At 44.1% G+C, this 12,595-nt stretch overlaps 1 protein-coding gene across 1 annotated transcript in view; it reads left to right on the top strand.

Annotated features, from left to right (window-relative positions):
- Positions 1–12,342, top strand: part of FAM13A (family with sequence similarity 13 member A) — a 133,830-nt gene extending 121,488 nt beyond the window's left edge. The window contains exons 18-22 of the mRNA XM_009273530.1: positions 803–898; positions 2,451–2,534; positions 6,809–7,005; positions 7,713–7,814; positions 8,856–12,342. Coding sequence (XP_009271805.1) covers positions 803–898; positions 2,451–2,534; positions 6,809–7,005; positions 7,713–7,814; positions 8,856–8,982 — 606 coding nt within the window. The 3' untranslated portion in view covers positions 8,983–12,342. The remainder of the gene's footprint in view (positions 1–802; positions 899–2,450; positions 2,535–6,808; positions 7,006–7,712; positions 7,815–8,855) is intronic.
- Positions 12,343–12,595: the final 253 nt, after the last annotated feature.

Genomic DNA, 12,595 nt, shown 5'->3' with positions numbered 1-12,595 from the left:
AACAGAAATGAACTCTCACAGTTTGCAACACACTCAAACTGAGGAGGGAGTGTGACATGCAGCTAGGAGGAGTGGAGTTAGGGACAGAGCAAGGTAAGGAAGGTTTGGGGTGGGCGTCACAGCACTATTCTGTCTTCTGTAGTCCACACAGCCCTGGCACCTTCATCCCTTCTCAGCTCTGTGGTAACTTCTCCCCAGCAAAGTTGCTGGGAGGAGGGGTGGAGGGGAAGGTTAGGGGGTTAAAAAGTTGAAGAACTGCTGGTTTGGACAGGAAATTAGGAGTAACAGCAAAGCTGGAAAGTCAGCTTTTGTGAAATCTGTAGTTTAACCTACCCTGGGAAAGTCTCCTTTCATTGCAGTATCCAGTCACTGCAGCTCCTTTCTCTTTTCCTGGGTCATAAACACTGCCTCTGAGGTCCCAGCGACAAGAATAAGGGTGGGAAGCTTCATGTTGTGCCTTATAATGGTAGACTGATTACAAGCACAGACTGCTGCCTCTACGGGTCATTTTGTGCTGTGGACATACGATGCCTAAGTTGGTCATTTAAACCACCTGTCTCATACAGCCACATTACAAGACACCCCACAGCTTGGATGCTGCTTCATCTGGCACCTGGGTCAGGAGATGCAATAACGTACGTGAGCACTTGCATTACCAGTTTCAGGGCTCATGCTGCTAACCTGTCATCCTCATGAAATTCCCTTCAAGCCCCCTCTGACTAACAGCGATCACAGGCACGTGCATTATAGAGTAGAGTAGCTGCTGCAGGCTTCATGGATCTCGCTTCTTTTTCCTTTTCAGGTTACCAAAAATGAACGACAGGTGATGAAGCCATTGTATGACAGGTATCGCTTGGTCAAGCAGATCCTCTCCAGAGCCAACACCATCCCTATCATTGTGAGTAGAGCGTTCTTTTGGGGGCTATTTCTTCGGTTGCCGGCTGAGGAAACAGGAATCACCACACTTTTGCATACAACACAGTCACTAAGGCCAAGTCCCAATCTCCCTTATCACTCAAAGACCAAGCAAATGAGTGAATCAATGACAAAGGTATACTGAAGTTGGGCAAAGCTGGTCAAGGGACTCTACCAGTGCCCACCCATGAGCCATGGGGCACATCTCACCTTGTGTTGTTTCTCCTCTTTCCATTGGGCTGCTGCTGTTATTTCATCATCTTGTGTTTGGCTACAGCCTCACTTCCCTTTCCTTACCAATCCACTCTGAGCCGTAGGTCTTCCATGCTGCCTGGTTACACAGATTTGTATGTCAGGAACACAGACTTATGTGGGTCCCACAGGAGATACCGGTCTCCTTGGCTGAGAGAAAGGGCCAACAGTCTCCTAACACTTCATTTGTATTAAAGAGATCCTGCAAGTGGTAGATATTCCCTCATTCGAGATGGTGCTTTGGCAAGGAGGCACTGCCACCAGCAAGGAATCCAATGCACCCCTCCAGGGGGCAAATGCACTATCTCTAATTTTAGACAACTCATGTAGGCCACTTCTTAAAAATTACTTGATCTAAAAAATACACACAGAATACTTCTAGCCCGTGTATGGAAAGATAATTGTTTTATGATGGTTCCTGCTTGCTCTGTTGTCATGTATGATCCTTTACTTTTTTTGCTGTTCCCAAGCAGCGCTCGTGTCCTGGCTGCTTTTCATAGACCGCCAGTGAAGTGAATGGACTGGCACACCATTACTCAGTGCAGTCACACTGAGAAGTGGGGTTTTTTTCTGCAAATAGTGGGAGGTGGTCCTGCATTTAAAACAAAACAAAAAGCTGTTCCTCCTTGAATATGCAAAGTACTCCCCAAAATGTGTGCTGTGAAGACGGTGCTGGCAGTCAGAAGGAAGAAACCGTGTAGCTGTGCATGGGCAGTTTAATGGAAAGCTCTCAAAAGCAAGCTCAGGTCCTGTTTAGACACAAAACTGAAATTGCACAGTGGCTAGCAGAGGAGAGACAAGACTGGCTTTCCCCAGCCCCTCTAGTGAGAACAGTGAGGGGCTCATGCAGAGGCAGGATGCATTTGAAAATCCATCTCTACATCATTAGGCACTTCCGTGCGAAATCAGGCTCCTGGAAGGCAAACCTGGAGAGTCTAGCTGGGCTTACACTGTAGCTCTGGAGAGCCAATCAAATGTTGTGTGTGTGTCTGGGCCTCGGGCTGGGAATTATTTTCTTGCAGCCTTTACTTTGTACTTCCTGCCCAGCTAGTATTCCAGCATCCAAGTTTGGTAGTGATGTTCCTTGCTAAGCAACATCCTGAGAGAAAACAGCCCAAGGTTCAGGGGGTTTGCCGGGCATGTTTTTCTCCTTTAAGAAATAGATTTCTCCTGACGGTCCAGCGATGAGCTGAGAGTGAATGTGTGGGTGAGAATGAGCTGAGAGCAGGTGGTGGAGGAGAAAGGGGTTCATAATGTAACGTACTTGTTAACACCTGTCACAGGGTTCCCCCTCCAGCAAGCGGAGAAGCCCTTTGCTGCAGCCAATTATCGAGGGCGAAACAGCTTCCTTCTTCAAGGAGATAAAGGTGAAGACCTCCAGCTGCTAACTAATTGCTCAGTTTGCATCAATTTTCCCCTTATACCAATGAAAGAGAATGATTGATTGATAATTTTTTTCCATCAGTGTTGATTTTTTTGCAGTGTCCTCCTGAAAAATCAGTAGCTGCTTTAAGCCTCGCCCGTTCTGATCAAATTCTTCCCTTGTTATAGATAAGACTACAGTATTTCCTTGGCTTTGCATTCTTTCCCATCCTTCTCCTTCCCCCTCCACCTGATATTTTAATATTTTATTTTGCTTTAAAAAAAAAAACACAGTTACCTTGCTTTTTTTCCATCAGTGTTGATTTTTTTGCAGTGTCCTCCTGAAAAATCAGTAGCTGCTTTAAGTCGCCCGTTCTCTGATCAAATTCTTCCCTTGTTATAGATAAGACTACAGTATTTCCTTGGCTTTGCATTCTTTCCCATCCTTCTCCTTCCCCCTCCACCTGCACATAATATATTTTATTTTGCTTTAAAAAAAAAAACACAGTTACCTTTGTACATTGCTTTTTTTCTTGCTTTCCTCCTTTCTTTTTAATGACACTAACTTGTTTTGCGGTAGTTTCTCTCACTCCAAAGCTCTGTGGCTTGCACACAGCACCGTGGCAGGAATGAGCTCTCACAAAACTAACACTCGCACGTGGAGCCAACCGGGGCACTTACGGGATCCATACCTACTCCCATTCACGTGCTTATTTTATCCAGGGCTCTTTGTCACCACTTTGTGAATGGTATTTCTAACCAAGTCACATGAGGATGGAAGTAAGAACAACTCTGTTCTGCTAGTTAACGCTTGGTCAGATTTGGATGGCAGGATTGTTGTGTTTCTTTCTCGTGCTGCTATGGGGTAGTAATTCTTGGTGGTGAAGACAGGTACGATATTGGGCCTTCTTCCCTTGAGAAGAAGGGAAGTCCAACGGTTGACCAGGACACGCAGCGTGGAGCTGGGCCCTGGCTTGCTTTCATTACCCTTGCAATGTAACAGGGTAAAAAAGTGCTTCAGCACACTTGGGTCACTTATCCGTTATCCAGCCAGAGTTTGGTTAATGGTGTAAATACTGCAGACCTAGACATCCAAGATTATTTGATTATTAGGCAATTACAGTAGATCGTATATTAATGGCCTATTCAAGGCACATATTCATTAAAACCAGATTGCAGACTGGAGATGTTAATCTGCTGTTTGGAGACTGGTTAATCATCACTGAGTTCTCAGTATTTTCTAGATAACCGCTGGATCAAATCTGCAACAGTGGTCTGGTGGGGGGTATTTTTGGTTTTGTTTTTTTCTTTCAGTGTGTCCTCTATTTTTCCACCTATGCTTGCACCCAGAGTCAAAACTTACAGCTATCAATTATGGTGATCTCTGATGACCAGCATGGCTGGTGCTGCGCCAGGGCAGCATCGCACCAGCTCAGCAGGGTCCTGCAGGGAATACAAATCTTGAGAGGTTTCTGACTGAAGGTCAGGGTGATGGCCTTAAGCCCATTAACACTTACATGCCTATTAACACTTAAATGGGGCCCTGTGAAACTTCTGTGGCAGCTTTGCACTAAACTACACTCAGAACTGAAGAGAGGAAATTGCCAAAAGGCCCCAAAACTTAACCCCTTCATAGGTCCACTGTGGGCAGAGCACTACCTATATTGACGGGCCCCTGACACTGTCGGGTTTTTTGATTTGGGGGGGGGGGTGTTAAGCATTTGGGAGAGTTGGATAAAAGCTTGAAAGGTGGTTTGAGGTGAAGCTTTACCAAACATTTGGGTACAATATCTTCAATATTGTCTGTGTTGAAAAAATCATCAGGAAACTTGCTTGCTGGAGTGCTGATGATGGGATGCTCTGGAGATTTTATATTTGTAACTCTGGAAAATTTAAATGCCTCATGACTGCCTAAAGATCCAAGCAGGTACAAGCCAAATGGATCTAGTCAATGAAGATCATTCTGGTTCGAGGTGTAAATGCCAGCGCAGGTTTAAAATAAGATTCCGATGTGACACTTGTTTAAAGCAAAGGCCTTAGATGGCCATTTCCATTCGAATTCTTGGTAAGGATCCTTTTAATTTGCTCCTTTGTTTTAAACAGCAAAATGCTTTAAGAGGTCTTGTGACAGCCAGATGTAGTGTTTTGGCACTGAGGTCTAAACAAGTGAAACTTCTACACTTTCTTTTCCTCCCATGGGCTTCCTTTGGCAGGAGGCTCGCTCCTGAGCTGTGGGCCAGAGTAATCCTTGCTGGCTTGGGCAGCGCACTGGTGCCCTGGAGTGAGGCAAGTGAGACAGGCTCATGGGCGTCTATGGGGAAGAGACTGCTGCCAGATTTACAGATTCAAGTTACGCCTTGCACCTGGTCCTCGGGAGCAGTTTGTCACACTGCTTATGAAAATCATCCCTTTCATTTCTCTCCAGAAGGGGAATCCAGAAGCAACTCACTCTCCCTGGAAAGGGCACGGGAGGTTCTCCTTTGGTGCCAGAAAGATTCCCCTAAAATAAAGCATACCATTTTTACTGCTTAGATTGACTTACCAAATCCTCCTCCATGCCGCAGCAGGATCGGCGTTCTCCTGCTTCAGTCCTGGTTGCCCTTACCCAGCAGGGCAGCATGCTTGGGGACTGGTAAATGGCAGTGAGCGATGGTCTTCCTTCCCCAGCCCAGCCTGAAGTTGTTTGCAGGGTTTAAGGACAATATGTGACTGCTGGTTTATGTCTTCTGTTTAAGCTATATAATTTACATCTGGAGAAATGGTCTTACCTAATCATACGCTAAATGTTGCTTTAAATTTCACAAGTTGCCTGCAGATTTTCCTGAGATGTTTTCAAACTTCTCTGTATCTTTTATTATTATTATTACTCAAAACTTCTCTCCAGCTAATCTTTTTTTCATCCTCAAGCCTCCATCTTGGTTGTAATTCTCAGCCTGTGGCTTTGCATTGCATTTTCATGGCCTAGAGGTTTAACATAAAAAGAAAACTCTGGGCAAACTCTGTTTTCATGTAAATGTATGCATTTATAAATCATTGACTTTGAGGTTTTAATGGGACTATGCCAGGTCCTAGTGTTGCTTTCCCCCCTTTTGCTTGAAATGTGGGAGCAATCTCTTAGGAATAATTGAACTACTCATAAGGAATTGCATGAAAAAAAGTAAAGAAAATAGCTTCTTTTGATCCCAGTGCAACAATATGTTTTTGCATACACTTGAAGGACTTCAGTGATATTAGCCCTCAAAAGCTTTTAAGGATATGCATGTGCTTAGATCCTTTCTGGCTAGAGTTACATGGTTGTAAGATAAATATATATACACATACATACATATTTAAGAGACTTACTGCCCATGCTGGCATTTATTACCTTCCTCTAATGCTCATGCCTCATTCCTTATATTAAGGTTGAAAACTGCCTTCTAAAAATGTCTCTGTAAGTAAGAGAAAACTGGGCCCTGTTCCCTGAAAACCCAAATGATTTCTGGACAGTGTCGCAGGACAAGCCCTACATTTGAGAACGCTATGAATTAGCAAGTACCAAGTGCAGCAGAGACTTCCAAATCCTGTGCCTATAAATTTTGCAAAAAAATTGAACACAACCAATTAATCAGTGTATTTTGGGGAAATTGCGCTCGGCAGAGTGTTTCCACTCTAATTTTTAGTCTATTCCAGCTGAATGGTACAGAGCTCATGTCAGGAACATGTTAGCAACAGCAGTCCTTGTACAGTCAGTCATATCCCACGTTTGGGCTATTGAAAGACTGATCTGAGCTCGTTGGTATCACTGTACGAGCATTTGAGGTCTTCAATTCAGCCATTAGAGAGAGCTGTTGAGCTGCATCTATTGAGAGAATATTTTGCATTTTAACCTGGCAATCTGTATGCTGCCAGGTGTATTTGTAGGGAAACATAGAGGATGGCAGGTATGCTTTACACAGTGTGCATAATGGCTGTAAGTGTTTTTATTTACATCAGAATACATAAATTAAACAAAGCAACGGGTTGCTAAGAACCCCAGGTATTTTTTCCACTCAGTTTTGTTGCCTTGGGTCTCATTAACCAATCTGAGTTGGTGGTTACAGTTTCTCTGACATGCTTTGGGTATAGGGTGTCGTACTGGTGGTCTTCTGGTGTCCTGTACTGTGTAGCAATTAAAGTGCTTGCTCTGCCTATCCACTTTTCATATCTGTTCCCCAGTGCATGTGGTGAAAGGAGGTACCTGTTTCTGAGAAGGGAAGCAGTAACCTATTCTGTTATGGGGGTGCTCTGTCCCTCTCTGTAGGAGGAAGAGGAGGGGTCCGAGGAGGACAGCAATGTGAAGCCAGATTTCACAATTACCATGAAAACAGATTTCAACGTGCGTAGCTTCTTGGATCAACTAGAAGATGATGCTGACGGCTTTGTTTCCCCACTGGATGATAAGATGCCATCTAGGAGCAATCAGGATATGGGGCTTTCAAATCTCCATGAAGCATCCATGTATGTTGAATTCACAGGCAACTTCAAAAAGTTATTTCTTGCTAAGGTAGCATTTGATTTGTCAGAAAAGCATCTAGATTTTTTTTTTCCATTTATGATCTGAGTCAGAGGTTTTTGCGCTTTATTTTTAAATGCAATAGGCCCTCATATGAAAGGGCTTGGGAAGAAACTACCTGGTCCCAATACTGATATTTGACTTCTGCATCTTTGGATTCTAGCACTAAATAGTAGCTCCACTTCACCAGTGGCAAGCCTTTATCATGAAAACAACCCTGTACTCTACAAGGTTTTTCAGGTTTTGGAGAGGTCAAGTTGAACTAGCTTTGCTAGTTTCAAGCACCTAGGTCTGATGCAAACACATGCGGGTCATAGCCTTAAGTCGTGACCTTTGAATCTTGATCCTATAAAAGTCACCAAAACCAGACACATCTTCAGCAAGTAAGTTTAATAGAAGTTAGTGGTGAATTGTGAAATGCACACCTGACCTCCTTACAGGCTTCAGCTTAAGTGTATGATTGTTTTGCTGAACTAACTTCAGAGAAGCTCAGAGAGCTTTTTGTTGCACGTAACATCAGGTTGCCAGAGCTGCTTGCAGGAGCAGCTCCATTGCTTGGCATACCTGCTACCATACATTTGTAGGTTTACTGTATGTTTCCTGTTATAATTGTGTACATATGTATAATCTTGTTTATATTTCAACTAAACAGCCCTGAACTCTTAGAGCAGCTCCAAGAAGTCAGGGAAGAGAAAAAGCGAATCAGAAAAAAATTGAGAGACTTTGAAGATAATTTTTTCCGACAAAATGGAAGGTAATAATTTCTCAGCTGTCTCTCTGTCCTTCAACTACTTCTGATCTGTTTGGCATCTACAAAGACCTCTAAATATGGAAAGTTACCTGAATTCACTATTACATATTTCTTCCCATCATCATCAGTGTTTTACCCACATTCATTACAGTTGCCCACTAAAATGAATTACTTCTCCCCCCTCAAAAGAACTTCGGGGACCACAGCCTCCTTGAAAACTTTGTCTTAGGACAAGCAGTGGGAAGCAGGAGTACAGATTGTGAAAAGCCAGCTGCCTTTAGCGCAGCTGACAGGAATGATGGAAGAGTTTCTCAGTGATAGAATAATTGGGTTTTTTCCTAATGATGTATGTTTAGATTGCTGTCCTATTCTTGCTTGTCTGTGAGGTATTCAGACACTAGTTTAACAAGTATTTCTGCTTTAGTGTAGCTGGGTTTATCGTTTTCAGAGAATGTCCCTCATTAATGAGCTGATAGAATGTTTTAATATATTTATACTCCTAAATTATCTTGTTAGTTTCTTGCCACCAGCCATCATCCTGAGAGGTTCTTGTAAAATCACTGAAAACTTAAAAGTTTCATGTAAGCTAAGAGAAATCTGATCAGGTATCATCTTCCTTTTCACAAGTGTGCTTGTTCACGTAAGTGATGTGGTTCCAAGCCAGGAGAAGCTGTATCTTATTTTGCCATGCTAGCAGGCTGACATTCAGATGGCTCCTGAAATGTGTTTCAGCTGTTGCGTAGAGGCTGGCAATTTCAGAGAAGTAGGACATGCTTCAAATAAGGTTTTGCGTTTGGAACCATGGGATTGTGTTCAGCCTCAATATGCAAGCGTCCCACACTTTGCTGGAGCAGTTTGTTTGCCCCTCTTTTTTTTTTTTTCTTCTTTTTTTCCCTCTCAAAGGATAAAAGTTTTGGGTTTGTTCCCTGATGGGGAGTGGAGGAGAGGAGCTCCTTTGTAGGTCTTGTTGGGGGATGGAGGGAGGCTGCTGAGGGAAGACGTCCTGTTACAGAAATCCTCACGATCTGCTTTCACTCCCACTAGGAACGTGCAGAAAGAAGACCGCGCTCCTATGGCTGAAGAATACAATGAATACAAGCAGATTAAGGCCAAGCTGAGGCTGCTGGAGGTCCTGATCAGTAAAAGAGATATTAGCTCCAAGATCATGTAAAGGAGGAGATTGTTTTTGCCAGTAAACAAAGAGGAGAGAGCACCAAATGGACAAACGCATGAAGTGGATGCAGCGGGAGCCTGGCTGGGGAGAGCTGAGGAGCTCCCTGGGAACTGAAGGGCCATTCCCAGAGGCGGGAGGGAGGAAAGGTGGCTTTCCATCACACTACACTTGCTGTTGCCCACTCTTTCTCCAGGCCTGATGCCCAAAATGGAGTTTGCCAGTGTAGGAGACATGACGCTGCGCTCAGTGATTTCACTGAAGGGATCTTTCTGTTTTGATTTGCTTACAGATCCTGTAATATTTAGAATATCAAAGCCAGCCATGCTATTCTCTTTTTTCCCAGGATATCATAGCAAGAGGCAAAGTAGGATGAATAGTGATTAAATCATCAAATAGCTTCTACTTTAGTTTAACAGACAAGTGCCCTGACTGATCTCATGTGAAGGCACAGGTCAGATAGCGCCAAGACTGTTCTCATGTAGCTACAGTAAAGATTGGCTCAGACTTTTGACCGGACTGTTTGGAGTCCAGCATCTTCTGTTGCTCTAAATAAATACTGTAAGAATCTCCCGGTCATCACCCAGGGCTGGTGTGAGTTACAGTTTTGCCTAGGCTTGAGTTGGGTTTTCTTCCCACTTCTTTCGTGGCCAATTTGACTGAAGTAGAAGAAGGTACTTTCATCTGTTTGGGATAGCAAAGAAAACGAGCCGTGCAGCAAGGTTCTTGCCGGCTTGCTTCGCTTGGAAGGTGATACTGTAACATTATGACCATGTTTAGGCAACTGGGAGGAAAAGAGGTTTTAAAAGCTTTAAGTCAGAAACCCTTGGGATTTTGGTAGCTGATCGGTTAAATGTCTGGTGTCAAGTATCTGGAAGATACCTGGAAGACCCACCCCATTAGTACGTGTGCTTCATCATCTGATACAGACCTAAGAGTCCAAGCTGAACAGCCCATGTGGGTGTCATACATACTCGCTAGCCTAAATTTTGTTCTTTTATGTACACTGTCAATCGGACTATGTGGGCTGCAGCAATGACTGTGATGGTGGCAACAGAGGATGGTCTTTTCTTCCTGGTGTGTATTGGTGGTATACCAGCGCAGAGGACACTGCAGGGAACTGAAAGCCTAGAGCCATGCTCTGCCTATAGAAAGGGCCTGTGTCTCAGGTGCAAGTTTTGACAATTCAATGTTTTCAAATTAGTTTATGACTTTCCAAAAAGAAAGTCCTGGGACACCTAATTCAGGTGCTCGTGTCAGACAGATGCTGCCTGAAGGAGTGAAAGGCAGCAAGTTCAGAAACGCACCGAGTAGCTGAGGGCTCACAGTTCTGCAGTCCCGGGCCATCTGGGCTCGCTTTCCCACTCCAGAGGCTTGTGTGCACCAACTCGCTCTGCCAGGGAGAGCATTTCTGTAGCGCTTTCTTCTGCGTTGATGCCCCAGGGAGTTAATGTGCAGAAGTGAAGTGGCTGAGATCAAATGCAGTGCCAGTTGTCATAGACAGGCCTCACGCAAGTCACGCCGGAGGCAGCAAGAAGAGGACCCCCAGAACAGCTTCTCCCCCTTCCTTCTTTAGCTGGGCAAGTGGGCTCACAAATAGATATATTTGGGTTGTGGTACTTAGACTTACCCCCTTCCACTTGCTGTGTGTGCTATGTTAATTCTTGCCAAAACTGATGCTGAGGGTGTTTTGGTCTCTTCAGGATCCCATAAACACTTCAAAAGGCAACCTTCTCCCAGTGGGTTTGGACATGCCCATTACCGGTCTGGGTGGGTTAAGGCAGTGATGTATGTTAGTTAGTGAAAGCACTTAGGAGGGGTACTCCCAGGTTGGCTTGGTTTTTTTTTTAACTGATTGCAGAATTGCCCTTTCTATATAAAATCGGTGAAGACTGAATTTTGTATTTCCAAAGAGTCCAGAGGACTTGTGTGCTGACCTGGGGCTTGGCTTTTCAGAAATGCTGAGTTTCCATCACTTGCCCCCCCCCCGCCACGTGGGGCTCTGCCTCTGCAAAGCTGATCCTTTGAGTGTGTTAACTGGGCTGACAAATGGGCCCAAAAACTGCTTTTGAAGATGTCTGACTGGAAGAGAAGCCTGACCAGGGTAAACCGCTGTCTGAACACAGGGCAGCCCAGGGAAACAGAGCTGTGCCTTTGTCCCTTCAGCCTGCTCTTACGGGCTCTTCCTCTCAGAGTCCACAGTCAGCTCTCCCTCGTTATTTTAGATACAGCAGCTGAGCCAAGCTGGCTGCGGTGTCACTCTACTCTCAGAAGTGTGGGATGGGAAAGGATGTTGGGTTACGAAAAAGTCCTTAGCGCTGGCTCGGTTTGATACTGTTCAGGCGCAGTTCAGCAAAGCACGCGTGGTGAGCGTGTGCCTCAAGCTGGTCCGCAGTTGGGGTTTTGCTGAATTACGACGGACTAAAGCTTGGGCGCTTTGCTGAATCTGGGCCTGGACATCTTTATATGGGCAAGAGAAGCAGTTTCTGCCCTTTCTTCATAGTCATACATTTTTCCAGTGGGCCAAGGCTTCCCAGGAGTATGTTTTCTCTGCTTATTTTTAAAAGCCTGTTTGCACTGTGTACTGATAAATTACCTGTTTTGCTGGGTTTTGCCCCTGACAAATCTTGATAAATGATATGTAGGGAACAGTCCATTTTATTTTTAAACTGATGAGATTGTAGCATTTTCTGATGCTTAGTTACCGCTGTTTACATGGTATATTGCTAGAATTTCAGATAGTTTATATGAAATGTAAGTACAATTATGCACTTTAGAGAGTTTATATTTTTGAACTTGGAAAGCTAAAAGTAACAAAACCTGTTAACTGAGATTGTACATTAAAAGAAAAAAAACGACACCTAGCCATCTCTCTTTTTAAACTGTTCAAGTCTTTCCCCATGGCAAAAAAAACCCAAACAAACCATCATCCGCCTAGGTGCAAAGGGAACGACTGCTAGGAAAGACCATCGTAGAGAAGAAGTGAATTTTAAAATTCCAGTCCTGGAAAGACACATACAAATGCTCAGTTTTCTGTCCTGGGTTTGCAGATGCTGTGACTTCCCTCTCCCAGGCCTGCACAGGAGGAGGGCTCTAAGACCTGAGCACTAAAATGTTGTCTTTGTATCTCCCACAGGTGATTTGACTTCCCACTAACCACAAATAGCCAGAAATTATGTTTGCCCCACCACACTCCTCTAAGTCAGTCCAAGCGACATCTGTGCGTTTTGTTTGATGATTTGTCTATGCCAACATCAATGACTATTGACTGGAGAACATTAAATACAAGACTGTGGTGTTAAAAGGTGTGAAGTACTGTACAAAAATCTACTTTATGTGATATAAATAAGCTGTTAGTATAAGACAACCTGTTTCCATGTCGCTAGAACAAACTGTCTGCTGTAGGATGGCAGTACGGTCGGTTGGGCTTCCCATCCACTGGGGCCATTTCAGACACGCATGTCTCTGTGTTACCACATTGCGCTATCGGTTTATTTAAACGATGACGATGAACGGGTTGTGGACAAAATGAGATTGCAAGAGTTAAAGATAGAGGAAAAACTTGTCATTCTTACGAGTTGCATTTGGTTTTACTCTGTTTACTCCTGAGTAA

Source organism: Aptenodytes forsteri, unplaced genomic scaffold (assembly GCF_000699145.1).
Source record: "Aptenodytes forsteri isolate BGI_AS27 unplaced genomic scaffold, ASM69914v1 Scaffold93, whole genome shotgun sequence".
In the NCBI taxonomy this organism is placed as follows: domain Eukaryota; kingdom Metazoa; phylum Chordata; class Aves; order Sphenisciformes; family Spheniscidae; genus Aptenodytes; species Aptenodytes forsteri.
The sequence above is the reverse complement of the archived record's forward strand: the minus strand, read 5'-3'. Positions and strand labels throughout refer to the sequence as shown.